Below are 17,086 nucleotides of genomic sequence, written 5' to 3' on the forward strand. Positions count from 1 at the left end.
ACTGCACATGCACTGACTACAGAGTACTGTGCTTGTGCTAAGTGTAGAGTACTGCACATGCACTTATAGGATAGTGAGTGTGAACCAATTTACTATTATGTACAGATATTTTCTTGCCATGTCAATATAACTCTGTTTCAAGTATGGCACAGGTTGTCGCACCCCTGACTTCCCAGGAAGACCTAGACACCCTTAGGGGAGGATGGAGAGCCAAACATCAGCAGGGTTTCTTACTGGGCTAAAGCTAAAGGGTCTCATACCTTATCCGGGGTTGTGGCCCTCAACACTCTGCATAACCTCGGAGAACTTATTTAATCTTTTGAGGCCTCAGTATCCTCCTTTGTAAATGTAGCTGACTTTCTAAGGTTTTGACATCTAAGTTCCTATGACTCTCTTCAGAATGTGAGATTCATGGGGCTATCAATTCCCCTAAACCTTGGAGCCATCTCAGAATCTGCTTTGTGAACTCTTAGAAACTCTTTCTTGAAGGCTAATGCCTTGATCTAAATTATGAAGTAAGCGAGGTAGTAGACCTTTAATTCTACTTTTCGGTTTTCAAAAAATCTCGTTTGTAGCTATCCTCATGATTACAGAAGACCTCTGACCTGTATATGAACCATTCCATTGTAATCCTTAGACAATGAGGAACTTAACTCCAACTTTCAGGAAGAAAGAGGTTACAACTCATCCCCTTTTATATGCACCTTTACATGTCCCCTCCAAGCTATAGGGACTAAAAGAGTCCTTGGCAAAGTTTTGACAGGAACTAGGAGAACATAAAGCATCAGTTGTATATAGTAATCGTAAAGGTTGCATCAACCCTATTTTCATTTTGAAACTTCTTATGGTTAATAAAAAATAACAAAAGCAACCCTGGGAAAGATAGGCTTATTGCTGTCCTTGTATCATTAATTGTGAAAAGATGAGAAAAAGTGATGAAGCAAAGGAGGACCTCTATAGCAAAGCAGTGAGTCTACAGGACTCTGATTTTCCTGAAATACATTCCCTGTGAATCTGTATTGTGTACTCTTGGGTAAGCTTCAAATGATTATGCTGCTAACTGATCTGAGTCATTGGCACAGAGGCCACCGAAGGGTTTGTTAGTAGTGAATTTCTCACATAGTCATTGATAATGTCCTCATTCTTGACAATACTTTTGAATCTATTTTCTATTCTCTTAGGTGTGTTTATGTAAGAAATTGTGGGACTCAGCAGTCAGAGATCACTGAGACTTGATACTTAGGTCATGCTTCAAAAAGACCACCTATTTAGGACAGGAACATGGGAAAGAAACAGTTTCCTTACCTCAGTTATGTAATGGTTCTTGGGCCATCATCTTGGTCTGCCTCTGACTAAAACTTTAGACTCCATTCCTTGGTCTATCTTGTTTTGCCAAAGTCCAAGGCTCCAAGTATTTCCCTACTCTCTTCTTGCCATCCTCTCTTCTCCCATCCTACTTTCCAGTACTCGTTTTATATTGTTTTCTCTTCTTAGAACGTCAACTCCTTGATAACAAAGACTACCTTATATTTTTATTTCTGGTACATAGCACAGGCTCTAGCACATGTTGAATGTTCAATAAATGGTCTGTCTATTCATCTCTATCTAGCTAATTAGCTATCTTGTTGGAGATTTTCCTTTATTCTCCATTAAGTTTTCTTTATAGCTTTGGGGAATTCTGAGTCCCACTGTTAGTTCTATTAAGAGCCCCACATTTAAAATAAAGTTTTGTTAAGTCCCTCCAGATATGACTTGACTTGAGACAACAGGTTATGTGTCACTAAGCCATATAATGTTCTGTGACAAACATAATATCATTCAGGAGTTTGGTTAATTTTAAAGCATTTCTATTACAAGTTATTCATCTGACTCTGCTTCTAAAGACCATGAGGCCATTTATGCAAATGATATTTTACTAAAGGCAAAAAAGACCAGGAAAAATGAATTAATCTCATTAATAAAAGCCACATTAATTTGAAGTATAAAAAAATAAATTTCAGATGGTATTCTGAATTTTTTTATTTTTTGTAAAAGAAAAACAGCATATAATAGGCTAGAGAATAGCATTTGCTTTAAAGTATACCAGAAATATGAGGTAGAAATTACCTAGTGCTATACATTGTAAGACTTTTAAATCTATAAAATTACAATGTAACTTTAGGAAAAGACTTTTTAAAGAATAAAACTGTCAAAATTTTTTGACCTATTTTAGATCTCACCACCATGGAATTACTAAAAACTGATAAATGTTGCACTAGAATTTTAAATGTTTTTTAATCAGGAAGATGATGAATTAACTTAATGGAAAGTAATGTCCTGAGATGAGTATAGTAAAAACAGATGAAGCATTGCTATTTTTCCCAAAAATTAAAACTCAGAATTATACACTTGTCCGTGCATTTTCATCAAACACCTTAATGTGTCATGCTGGATCAGCAAGCATAACTTTCTATGAAGAATCCTGGACTTAGAGCCAGAAGACTTAGGATCATTTCCCTGACTCTATGATCTTCTTAGGTAAACAACACTATTATTAAACAGATTGTGTTTAAATCATATAATTAGCCTGAGTCTTGGTTCTCATCCATAAAATGGGCTTAAAATAAATGGATTGAGAAATGGATAGATGGATGGACAGATAAAGCATTTATTAAGTTCTTCCAGGCAATGTGCTTAGTCATGGGATACAAATATAAACAAACAAGATAATTGCTGCTTTTCAAGGAGCTTACATTCTAATAGGAAAAGAAAAAAGGGGATAGAAAGTAAGAAGTTGATTTAAAGAGAATCTCCAGGAGAGGGCACAATGAGGAAATATGTAGTGGAATGCGACAAGATAAAATGAAAACTTATCAAAAGCAGGAAAGCCAGTGGGGAGACCAAGTTTCCATCAGGATAGGGATGGACATAAAGAAGTATAATAATACTCAACCTCTTGGCAGTGTAGTATAGTGAATAGAGAGCTAGCTTTTGATATAGCAAGATCTGGATGTAAGTTCTACCTCTGATATATATTAACTCTAGGATCCAGGACATGTCACTTAACTTCTCTAATTCTCTAGGCAAAGACTGTAAGTGATAAACAAGGTGCTAGTCTAATTGGTAGAGGGAGTTTACTTTTTTGGAAGTTCCCTAAAATATCAATGAGAGCACAGGTTCAGTCCTGTGCTCTTTGCTCCAACCTACCTCACAAGGTTTTTTTGTTTTTTTGTTTTTAATTTGGAAAGTATTTTAGTATGTTTAAATATCAATTACTATTATTGTTTGCTTAGAACTTTCAGCATTTGACCAAGATGATACTGAGGTCTTGCCAGACAAATCTAGTTGTGGAACAGTAACTAGAGTCTGTAAGAGGAATGCCAAAGGCAAAAGTCGTCTGCATTTGGCTGCTAAAAGAGGAGACTTGTCTTTAGTCAAAGCACTAATAGAATCTGGAGCCCATCTGAATCAAAAGGACAATGCAGGTATGTGTCTTTTATATCTTTCTAATCTGCTTTATAATTTGAATCCCTTAACATATGCATTTTAAGTGTTGACTTACACATTTTGGACACAATAATCTCTGCCCCCTCTTTCACCCTATGAGTGGTGGGAGGAGTGGGAGGTGTCCAGTTGAGGAGGTAGAATGTAATCGTTAGGAGTGAAAGACAGCTAGTTGTGTTCCAGATCTTAGCTAGAAATGAGAAGATGGATCAGTTGGAGTAGGAAGAGTATAGTATGACCAGATCAGGGCTCCTGGGGAGCTGGACCCCAGATCTGAGAGTTTGATGGCCAGCAGTCTTAGTCCTTAAGGTTGGCCTGATGACCATCTCCACCTTCCAGAAACTCACAACTTCTTGCTGATCAGAAATATTCCCCTCCTCCTTAAGTCAAGGCTCCTGTATAGTTAGAATTCTTTCCTATTCCCTTTGGCAAAGTGGAAGAAGTCCTACCTGGGATCCAATTCTGCCTCTGCCTCACCAATCACTTCACTTCTCTAGGCATCTGTTTTCTGAATTGTTAAAGGAGATTGGCCTCTGAAATCCTTTCCTGCCTCAGGTTCATGATCTTGTGATCCTGTGATCTCACAACCTCTTTTACACCTTCCTTATGGTGTGTATATCACTCTAGCATGCACGCTTCATCATCATGCCTTTGGAATAGTGGCTGATTTATATTTTAATTAAAGTTCCCCCTTTTTCAATGACTTTTTCTTTACCATTTTTTTATCATATGAATTGTTCTCCTTGTTCTCCCAGAACAAGATTTTTTGGGTTGTCTGAAACCATCCACTTTTTTCTTATATTGAAATAATATTCCATTACATTCATCTGTTATGTTCAGCCATTCCCCATTTCCCACCCTCTTAGTTTCCAGCTCTCATCTACAACAAACAAAATTGATATAAGTATTTTTTATATGTATGGGTCTTTTCTCTATTTCTTTGACATCTTAGGAGACTAGGCATGTTTACTGGTATTGGTAAATCAAAGGACATACCCAATATAGTGATTCTTTGTTTGGAATTTGGAAGTGGAGGGGGCGTAAAACTTTGGAACATATGCATGCATACACTCTCATATATATATGTATGTACCATATTTATACATGTATTTGTATACATATATACTTTCAATGAAATCAGTGGTTTTTTCTGACAGGAGAGGTATATACTTCTTTAAAGCAAATATCATTAGCCATTTTCATGTTTTAGATATTCACAAAATTCCCAGATTCACTCCATTGGTAAAAAGAGAATTGTTAACAAGGATATGATATGTGTGTGGGTTTTTAAGGAGTGATTCTTGCTGTTATGATTTGATGCTAAAGCCTATTTCCTTTGGTTTTGTTAGGATGGACAGCACTTCATGAGGCAGCTAATAAAGGATTTAATGAAGTAATGGTGGAGTTATTGAAAGCTGGTGCTAATGTTAATAGTGAAAGCCTGGATGGGCTTTTGCCCATACATAATGCAGTTTCAGGCAATCATTTGAAGGTATGTTGCAAGCTACTTCTGCATTTTTATTTTTTTTTTCCTCTAGTAAAATGGGAGGGGAAATTGAAGTTATTTTTAACTGAGACCTAAACTACATTCTTAAAATACTGAACATAGAAATTTACTTGAAATGATAAATGAATATTAGAATTTGACTAAGGGTTTAATGAGTACTGCATTTTAATAACAAATCTTTCCTATTTGTTCTGCATAGCATAAAGCACATTCTATGTCAAAGGAAACTCAAGAAGCCCAAAGTTAACATAGACATTAAAATACAAATCACAAATGGCTACATTTCTGATAAATTCATTGTTAACGTCTTTTAAATTATTAGTTGCTGTACAGATAAGGATGAAATGAATGAAACCCATGGTACTATTTATCAGAATTCCTTGATGGGTTTAAGGTTTTGATGAAATGAAGACCAATAGGAGTTGCTTGTTTCTTTTGTTTTTATCGTTGTCCTTGCTTTTTTTCCTTTGTTTTCATTCATCACAGCTGTGGTAACAATGCAGCAAGAGAGAATTCCTGAAAAGATCTAAGATGATTCAATGAAAACAGATTCCAAATATGAATTCTAAAAATTTGTTAGAAATTAATGTTTTTGTTTGGAAAACTGGGGTGTATAATTATAGAAAAAGGTCATTCAAAAGCTTATAGAAAAAAAGATCTTGGCTTAGTAAAGCTGGTTGCATGACTAACCACTAACTGGAATGTGAAGAGAAAAGGAATTCTTTTGACCATTAATTGACAGTATCTTCGATTCTTCTTTTAAAAAATGCCCAGGGACCTCTCTTTAAAGTATCAGGGTAACATAAAGGCCTTCACACTATTTTAGCCTGTGTAAAGCATTGTACTACAAGTAGCAATGATGCAAAATTTGTGATTTGCAGAGTTATAAAAATAAAAGATCATAGTTGAAGATTAAAAATTATGCCAGAGGATGGCTTAATGTTTGAAGTTGCCCTCTTTACTCATGTAAAATGCTTTTTTTCTTTGAGTTATATAAATTAAGAAAGCATTGGTGAAATCATAAGGTTATTTAGTTAAAGGAATTAGAGATGGTTAAAAAAAAAAGGAAGACTCATTATAGATGATGAAATAATGGTAATTAAGTGTTATTGCTATGAAAATGGCAACAAAATAAAATGAGACTCGTTATACTTCTCCGTTTCTCTCCTGCCCCTGGAAGAAGCTAAGAGCTGAAAATTAACGTCAATATATTATAGCAAGACATGAATAATATAAAAAGGAATGAACTGGGAGTTAAAAGTTATGGGTTCTAGAAAGTTATTTAACTTCTCCTAACTTTCTTCCCATAAAAAAAGGATTGTATCTGTACTAGGTGATCCTTTTAATTCCTTCTAGTTACGAAAGTCTATGAATTTGTTAAAATGGAATATGGGTATATTTTCTTTGGTGCTCTTCTCTGTCCTCTTACTCTATCTACAACATAATTCCTACTTCAAGGAAAAAAAATCCTGTGGAATGTTGTGTATATGTATAGTTAGAAATACATGTGTTACCTCACACTTCTCTCTCATCAAGGATGTGCGCACACATATGCTTTGGGCTGACTTGCTCACACCAACCAATCCTCACCCTGGGAAGATTAGTTTCTAGAAAAGGATCATCATCTTAAGAGTCACATTTAAACTCTCTCAGGATCCTAGTCATACCTTCTATTCACCATCATTTAACAGTTTGATGACATGGTAGTTTCTAAAGTTATCATTTACTTAGCAATAATTATTGTTGTTCAGTTGTTTTCACTTGTGTCTGACTCTTTCTAATGACATTTGGGGATTCCTGGGCAGGACCAAAGTGGTTTGTCATTTACTTCTCCAGCTCATTTTACAGATGAGGAAACTGAAGCAAACAGAGTTAAGTGCCCACAGTCACACAGTTTATTAAATGTTTGATGTTAGATTTAAACTCAGGAAGATGTCTTTCTTTCTCTAGACCTAGCATGCTATCCACTGTACCACCAAAGTGTCCCAACAATTATTTATATAATACAATCACAATTTTATGACAATTACCAATTAACATCATCTAACAAAATTATACAATCATATTTCATACATAAACTTGTATGACATATTGACAATATAGTGTTTCTATGGAGATAGTAGGCATATGATTAGAAAAATCTGTTAAATAGGTCCATGAGTGTGGAAAGCCCATGTGTTGGGAATAACTTCATAACTCTGGAACTGTCTGTGTCCTTTTTCTGACTCAGAAATTGTCCAAAAAGTTTTTGATGAATGCAACTTTTGTGTTAAAACAGATGTTTTCAGTGTTAAGTTGAATCTTCCATCCCATGCTTGGTAAACACCTCACTAAGCATAATGTCTAGCTATTATGTCCTGCTTTCTAGAGTCCCCACATTGGGATGATTAAAATATTGAGTCCTGCTTTCTAGAGCCCCCAAGTTAGGGTGACAAAACATACCATTGCTTTCTAGAGCCCCCACACCAGAGTGTTTAAATATACCTTCTAGTGGAGAAGTGATGAGGCAGGACTCCAGAGGATGGTGGAAAAATGGAGTCCATTTATTTCAAGGGCTTTCCCCTTTTTACACTGTAATAAAAACATCACTGAGCACATAGGCCCACATAAACAACTTGCTATTGTATATAGTTTGCCACTTGGTATCACTCTTCCACCTGGTATTACTCTGTTTCAATCTCGACACAAGTTGTCACTGCCTCCTGACTTCTCAGGAAGGCCAAGAGCCCTTAGAGGAGATGGGGAGCCAAACCAGAATTGATAGCAGGTTCCCTCTGGGCTGAAGGGTCTTATACCTCACCCAGAGTTTCCCCACTGATTGTGACCCTCTACATCTAGCCTAACTAGTCAGTCTGCTAGGTAATTTCTTCTAAGCTCTTCCTCTGGTTAACTGACCTACTCCTCAATAGCAACTTTAATTTTTATTACTTTTGGCTTCAAGCTTAGTTGATCACAGTTCTGAAATATGTCCTTTCATTTTCTTATCTTTCTTATGAGTTCAAACTCTAGGTCCTCTTCATGAAGGACCCTACCTTAAGTTCATAGTTAGTAATCAAATCCTCATCTTCTCCCATGATCAAGTGATTTACATTTATCCCATATTGTAGAACAATCCTGGTGCCCATTTTACTCCAGTCAATCATTAAAAAATCTCTGTAATTCTATACACATTTATGTATGTATATATACATCACTGAAGTATCTTATATTCTCCATTCACTTTAGTAGTCAACAACTTGTCACATTCAGAATGAGCAACTGCTGTCTTAGAACTGAGTTAGATTCAACTTTAGTAACTGATTTTTTTAAGAACTCTGAGCATATCTATATTCCGGACAAATAAACTGTTAGTAGCAGACATGTTCCAGACTTCTATACATAAGGTTTTCTTTTAAACATTTTCTTATATTCTAGAGACATGTTGAGAACCAAGGTAGATACGTTTACAGGGCCAACTTTGGAGTCTGGAAGGCCTAGATTCAAGTCCTGCTTCAAGTATATGTATTGGTTTTTTGACAATGAACAAGACATTTAACTTTCCCATTCCCCAAGTCAAATCTCTTAAGACTAAAAATTACAAAGGAGCTAATGATATGAATAAGTGTAAGATTTTTCCATCCCAGATGTTCTCCAACAATAAAGAACTCAAGAGATCCAGCCAAAAAGAAAGGGGAGGGGCACATGTGATAGCATCACTATTGGTACTTTCCTTTCTTTTCACCTATATTTTTTACCCTTTCATCTTTTTTTTTCTTTTGTAAACCCTGTGTATTTTTTCATTACTGTTGACTTCTATTTCTCATCTGCTTCCTCTCCTTTCTATCGTTCTTTCCTAAGATAGGCTGGACATTGTAGTGGAGAGTGCCTGGTCTAAAATCAGGAAGACATCTTTCCAAGTTCAAATCTGGTCTCAGATACTTATCAGATATGTGGCCCTGAGACAGTCACTCAATCTTGTTTGCCTCAGTTCTGCATCTATAAAGTGAGCTTGAGAAGGAAATGGTCAACTACTCTAGTATCTTTGTCAAAAAAAACCCAAAGGAAGTTGCAAAGAGTTAGACTTGACTAAAAACTGACTGAACAGCAACAATAAAAAGATGAGAAAGAAGAATGAAATGAAAATGAAGTGAAATGAATAAAAAGAATGAAATAAAAGAAATGGAGTAAAAATGAAATAAAAAAGAATGGAAGAGAGAAACACATAGGCTGAAATGGCTATCTCAATCCTATATGCATAGCAGATATTTCACTGCATTTCTTTGATTTAAAAAATAGTTGGTTGCTAAGGAGCCTAATACATGTAAATTACTAATAAACATTACACCTACAAGGTAGATTTGACTTTTTGTTAAGATTTTTTTCAGTATAAAAATCAATTAATATAATGTTTGGAAAGATGATACACAAAGAAGAATAAAATAATTGACATCTAAGCAAACAGTGCTATCTTCTTATATTTATTCACAAATCACTATTAATATGATCCCATTTTTCTATTTGCATAGAATGCTTTTTAGCCCCAATCTCTATACTTTGAATCAAAATCACCCTGGAAAATTTTCAGGGAAATTTGTCATCAAAGGCCCTTATAGAAGACTTTTCTTATCTGTTGGTGCCTTTACTAACTATGTAGCTGCGTTAAACTTTTTCCCCTTAAAAGCAGATCGATTTAAATAATTTGTAGTTCTTTTTGACTTCTTTCTTCCATACTTTTCCTATCTCTCCATTTATGGGCACAATTATAAAAAGAAAGATAATATACACATATAATAGTTTTATATCACTCCATAATCAAGCAAAGTTTGAAAAACAAAGTTTACAGGCTAGCCCACAAAAGCCTAATTGATTCATCAGAATACCTGGGGGGGGAAAAGACCATTGTTTTTACTAAACAACCATTTATAATAGTTTCTGTAAGGAATGTGCTTTCAGTTACAAATAGCGATTTCTAGAAACAATTTACTACTTAATAGCCTTAGGAGGTAGGGATTCTTTATTATTTTTATTTTTGCATGATAGAAGTAAGGAGCAGAAATTGACACAGTCAGGAATAATTTAACTTTCACATCTTCATAATATATGGAGGGTCTCAAGATCATTTAATTCCCAGCTGTCCTAGATTTGGAAATAGACAGTGGCCCCATGGGGATTCTTAAACTCCAACTCTGACACTGTGTGTTCTAATTATTTGTACATCAAGTGTTCATGAGTAAAGGATTAGTGAAAAGTATTTAGCTATCTTAAAAAAAAGTTTCATTTTAAGGTTTTTTTTTAAAGGGTAGCATATTTAGTAGACTATTCATTTAGAAAAAAAACACATTAATCTTTCTCTCAACTAACAATGCCTACAGGAAATTGTGGTTCATTGTCAGACCACAGGACCATAAATAGGGTATCATCCTATGCTGCTGGTAGAAATACACCCTAACTGCACGCAAATGTTGGGAGTGGAAATAATTGAGAACTGAACTTAGACATCTAAACCTATCAAGTGATGATAGTAAACACTGCAGAGAAATGCATTCATTCCTTATTAAATATTAGTACTTTATCAATTATTAATATACTAGATTGGTTTCTAGAATGTTAGCTAGTTGACAAGTAGCTAGAGCCTATAGAATAGATATCCTTTGATTAAAAGAAAAGAAAAGAAATCAATCGTTTGCATGGAGTGCTATCCAGTGAGATTAGAACTGAAAGTAACATTAGTATGGAATAATTTGGATAACCAGGAATACGTAAATGTGTGGAAACGCTGAAGGAAAGATTGCCAAGAAAGGGTGCTAAAAAGGAAAGAAGGAAGATGCTGAAGGCAGTTTTTAACTGCTTGACCACTTCTACCTAAAATTTCAGCATACCTTCTGAATATTATTTGTTGTTGCTTGGGGACAGCCTTAGTGATCAAATTCACACATCTTTGCTATCTATTCCAGAATGACTGAAGTTAGAAATTTCAGGCCATATTGGGATGAGAGGGAAAGGAGAATATAGGTGAAAGAAAAGGTCTTTAGGGATGTATGTTACACAGCTGAGGCAGTTTTAAAATTATACCATGTAGAAAACTGCTCTGAACCAGTGTTGAACTGCAGTGTTTATTCCTAAGAACTGATCATTGCATAACTTTCCAAATTCACAAGTGACCAATATTCAGGTCTGCATAGTACAACATGTGATTTGCCACAAATCCTTTTAATGCATTTAGAGCAATAATTGCAAAGCTTTCAAATCCTTTCTGTTTAGTTGATAAACAAGCCATGTTAAGGAAATGGATATGTTTAGAGTTATCATTATAGGCATCAAAATGTAGGCAGAATTTATTGACCAAAATTCTAAAACCTAATTTTGTATGTGATGATAGCAGTTATTATTGCTAATATATATATGAAGATGAACTTTAAGAACCCTTTCTAGGCTGCTGAACTCCTGCTGCAACATGGTGCAAATCCTAATCAAAAGGATGGAGATCAAAAGAGTGCCCTAGATAGAGCAAAGGATGAAAAGATGAAGAAGTTGCTGAAGTCTTGGAATGGAAATGAAACTAGAGATATTTGTCACAATAAAGTCACTGGTATGTTGTTATTCTCTTACATATACTAAATATATGTACACACACACACGGGGTTTTCACACCCATGTTGCCATATATATGCATATACATTGATACAAATCTACATACATCTTTGACTATGCACGAATACATATATAAACATGTATGTACATATAAAGACATATATGTATGTGTGTATATTTGTGTGTGTGTGTGTGTGTGTGGATGTATCCTTGTTCAAGCCAGAAGTCCTTAACCATATAGCAGTCTGGTGAAACCTATGAACCCTGTTTCAGAATAAATATTTCTTACCTACATTCATATTTGAAGAAAATGTAAATTTCAATTAAGGATTAGTGAAATAATTTTTCCCATGCAAGTTCACAGACCTCATGAAATCTTTATAGACCCTTTGGGAATCTGTGAAGCCCAGGTTAAGAACCCCTGGCTTAGGAAAGCAGAGTTTACACTGGTAATATTATTTGTTTGTATCAAAGACAGGTGTTTCTTACATTTAGTTGTGAAAAACTTGTTTATTTTTGGAAATGAGCATTTCCACATTTGGTTGAATTTCCAGCTCATTAGTTCATATTACATTAGTGTTATGTTAAACTGAAATCCTAATAATTATATCCTGTTTGTTTGTCCTTCATTCTCTAAGAGGACCATGATTTTGGAGAGGTGATGCCATGATATATAAGTGAATTGGATTCAAATGAGGGAGAGCTGTGCAAGGTCACCTGCCCTCACTTTCTCCTCCAGAGCAATCTGGGTCCAGTGGCAAAATATAGATCTGGAGATGAGCCTGAATGAAATTGGCCCTTTGAAGCTAAGATCTTCAACACATCTCAGTTTGACTGAGGCTGTACCCATTAAGTGATTAAGGCTAGATAGCAATTGAGGCAAACAATACCTGAAATATTTCACACACACACAAAAACAACTTGAATGTGTGGTCCCCTGTGTCAGCATGTAAGCTCCTTGAGGATGCTGTTCTTTCAATTGTATTCTCCACTACTTAGCACAGGAGTACATGCTCAATAAATACTTATAAGTTGATTGAAGATTTATTTGGGGATGCTTTTCAAACATTTGTGGTTACTACTAATAGCTAGAATGTTTTTTAAAGATCATAACAGACAAAGATTACAACGAATTTTTCTTTTTTCGGCTGAGGCAATTGGGGTTAAGTGACTTGCCCAGGGTCACGCAGCTAGAACGTGTTAAGTGTCTAAGATCAGATTTGAACTCAAGTCCTCCTGACTTCAGAGCTGGTGCTCTATCCACTGTACCAACTAACTGCCCCAAACTTATTTCTTTAAAGTAAGGGAAAAAAATTAAGTTTTTGAATGCATATGTATGAGTTTTAAGTGTAGATGTTTTATGAGGCATTATTTCTTAAAATGTATGGGTTACTTATATTAGAATATGTCACTTTAAGCCTTCTGAGATTTTTCAAAAAATTCACTTAATCTTTTGGGGCCTCATTTTATTAATCTATAAAAATCCTCTATAAAAAGAGAGGATTGAATGAGATTACTGCCAAGGTCCTTCCCAGCTCTGGATCCCATAAGCCTATAAGTGCACAGACATTTGAGAACAATCTCATTTTTCATTTTGTACAAAACAGCACAGGTTATGACACCTTCACCACTTTGGGCTGCCTCTTTTCCTGCTTGCCATTGTACCTTTTCAGTGTGGGCTGATCTGGTCTTAGAGGAGGAAAGAAAGTATGTAATACTGCTCATGAACTTTTCATACAGAAGCACAATCTAGACTTTGCACTTGACTAGTTCACCAATCAGTTTTCCTGACAGAGTGTGAATTAGAGAAGAAGGGAGAAGTTTACTTTTGAGCCTTACACTCAAAAAAGCTTCTGGTTAAGTATATCTGAAAGGTTTAATGAGGTAAATATGTTAAACACTACAGAAAAGAAAAGGATTCAGATGCCATTATTTTAAACTTGCTAGTTGGAGGAAGGAGAGAGGGAGGAAAGAAATGAAGGAAGCAAGAAAAGAAAGGAAGAAAGGAGAAAAAGAATGAAGGAAGCAAAGAAGGAGAGGAGGAGGACAGGAAGGAAAGAAATAAGAAGGAACGTAGAAAACAACCACTTTTAAAAAACTTTTGTGTAAATATTTGAAATTAGATTTAAACTCAGTTTTTCCTAATTCTAGGCTCAACACTCTCTCCATTGTGCTGAATAGCTGCCTCATGAATATAATAATGAAATCCTAAATAGGGAGTGTTTCAAAGAACAAATTATAGAAACAATAATTATGTGAAAAAAATAATTATGAAACAACATACCAAAATTTAATAGAAAAATAAATTTACAAATATATGTATAAGGGATTTTATAGGTTACTTCCCTTTTACAGATGAAGAAACTGAGGTTGAAGAGATTAACTGACCTTTCTTAGATGCAGCTAAATTAGAAATCAGACAAATATAAATCCATATCCATATATAATTGAACACACTTTATGAATTAAGTAATAAAAGATTTATGGCACATATATTTATAGCAGATATTTGTATAGATATAGATATTCATGTGTTTATCATATATATGCATGGCATGTTCAGGGAGGACCAACACTTTGGGATGAAGGCTTGCCAAGCCCTTTAAAGGGCTGCTTATTCATCTTATATGTCCACCATCATCTAGCTCTCAACTATGGCTCCAAGAAGCTGCAGCAAGTGCTGCAGTAGTTATATTCTGGTGACCTCTCTGCAGATCAGCTAAAACAGGTTGGGTATAACTGACAGATCTGTCAGAAAGTTGGGGAATGTCTACCCTAGGATGTGAAGACTTCCCTCCAGGAGTAATGTGTGAATGAGAACCGTTTGTTCCAATGGCCATGAAGGCAGCTGAAGAAGTCCTTGTGAAGCATGTAGAGCGTGGTTACACATCCGGGATGCCAGGGTCACCTATGGCATCCCCAGGGCATCCCCAATCAATTGGCTTTTGTCCTGCACTGAACTTTGATTACTAGAAAAGAGAGTGAAGCTGAGGATTTTGTGCAACTCTGCTTCACTTAAAATCAATTCATAGGCAAGTTGAAGCATCATTCACATGACATTGGCCTTTGAAAATGAAGGAGGAACAACAGTTCATAACAATGTAGGACTGAAGGACCCGACTACATGTTGTTAGCCATTATTTTCTATGTGTACTTGAAAGTAATTTAACAGTATTTCTTTACATATATTCCATGATGTAAACTGGCCATTGCTCTAAAATAGACTTTACCTAATTAATCTGAATTAATATGTCAGCCAATAATCAAGCATTTATTAAGTGCCTGCTATGTATTAGAACTGCACTAAGGGACCAAAAGGAACAACCATAGCTGGGAACAAAGACAAAAATGAAATAGTCCCTTCTCTCAAGGAAATTACATATTAAGAGAGAAAGCATATGCACATGCACAAAATATAAACAAAATAAAAGGTAATTTGGTGAGTGGGGCAGGGAAACCCCTAGTATTTGAGGGAATCAGGAAAGATCTCCCATAGATCAGCTTAAACTGAGCTTTGAAGGAAACTGGCCTAATATTCTTAATTAAGATCAAAATTTTATGATTAGTCACAGACTTTGTTCAGTGGTGGTATTTCTATTTCTATTATAGCAGGTAAAGAGGAATTCAGCTCATATATACTTATATTATCTTATTTTTCATTAAAGCAGAAAAACCTTCAAGGTCAAAAAGACAAAAACAGGAGTCTTGCTGCAAATCTAAAAGTGCTGGTCCACTTTCATTTTCACACCAAGATTCAACAAAAGAAGGAGTTCCCATGGTGAGTCAAATTTATATCTTTCATATAGCTCATGACAGAAAATGCCAGTCCTGTTGTGCCAGCCAGAATTACTTTTGGATGGCATTTGCTGAGTCATAAGAAAAAGCTAAAGACATTATTCTAATTCGGTTAAAACATGCAACAACAGATTGGCAAGAAGAAATTGTATGATTAATTGTATTGGAAGGAATCAGTAGCATACATAATACAAAATAGTAGTTAATATGCTATTGTCCATATTCCTCATGTTGGTTTCTCTATCCCTCCATCACTGCCCTCATGTCTTTCTCCCCTAAATGACTGATTACAGCACTGAGTCATTATAATGACTGTGACTGCTATGCCACCACTGCATAGGTAAGCCTTCACTAATCTACTAGTCAGTCAGTATTTCTCAAGTGCTTACTATATGATAGGTATAACAATAATAACAATAAGAAGAATTAGCATTTACATAGTGTTTCAAGGTTTGTGGAGTGCCTTATAAATTTTATTTCACTTTATCCTCACAACAACCTTAGAGGTAAATGCAGTTATTAACCTCACTTTCCAGATGAGAAAGCGGAAGTAGACAAAGATTAAGTTGCTTAACCACCAATAAATAAATGTCTGAGGCTGGGCTTAAGCTCATGTCATCCTGACTCCACTTCCAGCACTCTACTTAACTCTGTGCCCATCTAGCTACTAAGCACTGAGGAGTATAAAGAAGGGCAAATGCACTGCCCCTGCCTAAGCTTAATAATGGATTCATTTTAGAATTTGTTAAATCTTCTTGAAGGTCACCTTCTAATGGGAAGGATAAATACATGTAAGATATAGAAAAAAGTCAATGTAAAGTCATCTCAGAGGACAGACACTAGATGGGAGATGAGGTAGGAACAAGAGAAAAGTCCTCTAGCAGAGGGGCCTGAAGGAAGCTTAGGGACCTGGGTAAAAGTAGGAGTGAGAACATTCGTATTGTGGAAGATAATTAATGAAATACTTACTTGGCAGATGAAATGCTAAGTGAGAAGAGCAACAAGAAAGCTAATGTTGCTAAATCGTAAGGTAAAGGAGGTAAAGTATAATATAATGTTCTCGTTTGGTTTCCTTGGGGTCTCTGGGAACAGCCTTCGTTTCAGTTCAGTAATCACCACATGAGTAGCCAGGGGTTAAAGTCCAAATCCTTTATTATCTCTTTCAAAGTCCTATCTCCTTCACTGAGGCTAGTTTTCTTAAAGGCGTCTACCTCTTTACTTGGTTCTGAGAGCTTGAGATCTTGCCTGTCTTCTCTGCCCTCTGAATCTTTTCGAATCAACCTAGCTGAGGCCTCTAGCTTATATGCTCTACACTGAGTATAAACCAATCATTATAGCACTAGGAAACCATTATTTGTTGTAGGATTAAGTCAATCATACTGAACCATGCTAAATTAAATAACTATTGTCTATTAATCCCACTGACTATAGTACCTTGTAAGAATTCTTTGTTTCAAATTCAGAGTTCTGGCCCATAACAGTGCAAGATTAGAAAAGTAGGAAGGGCCAGGTTGTAAAAAAGGTTGTAAAAAAAAAATTATACAAAACAGGACATTTTTGAGATAACTCCATTATTAGCTACTAGAGTTTAATGATTAGGTCAGGGGATAATGTAGTCAGATTTTCCCTTTAGGAAAATCACTTTAAAGGTTGAGTGGAGACAAATCAGGATAGGGGAGTTACTTGGGGAAGCAAGGATCTGACCAGAAGGCCATTACAGTAGTTCAAATG

The 17,086-nt window shown here is 35.5% G+C and overlaps 1 protein-coding gene across 1 annotated transcript in view; it reads left to right on the forward strand.

Annotated features, from left to right (window-relative positions):
• The window catches only part of ANKRD31 (ankyrin repeat domain 31), a 187,962-nt gene that overhangs the window by 108,176 nt on the left and 62,700 nt on the right, over positions 1-17,086 (forward strand). Inside the window, exons 16-19 of the mRNA XM_051971339.1 lie at positions 3,345-3,464; positions 4,833-4,975; positions 11,402-11,565; positions 15,242-15,338. Of these exons, the coding sequence (XP_051827299.1) occupies positions 3,345-3,464; positions 4,833-4,975; positions 11,402-11,565; positions 15,242-15,338 (524 nt within the window). The remainder of the gene's footprint in view (positions 1-3,344; positions 3,465-4,832; positions 4,976-11,401; positions 11,566-15,241; positions 15,339-17,086) is intronic.

Source organism: Antechinus flavipes, chromosome 1 (genome assembly GCF_016432865.1).
Source record: "Antechinus flavipes isolate AdamAnt ecotype Samford, QLD, Australia chromosome 1, AdamAnt_v2, whole genome shotgun sequence".
Lineage (NCBI taxonomy): Eukaryota > Metazoa > Chordata > Mammalia > Dasyuromorphia > Dasyuridae > Antechinus > Antechinus flavipes.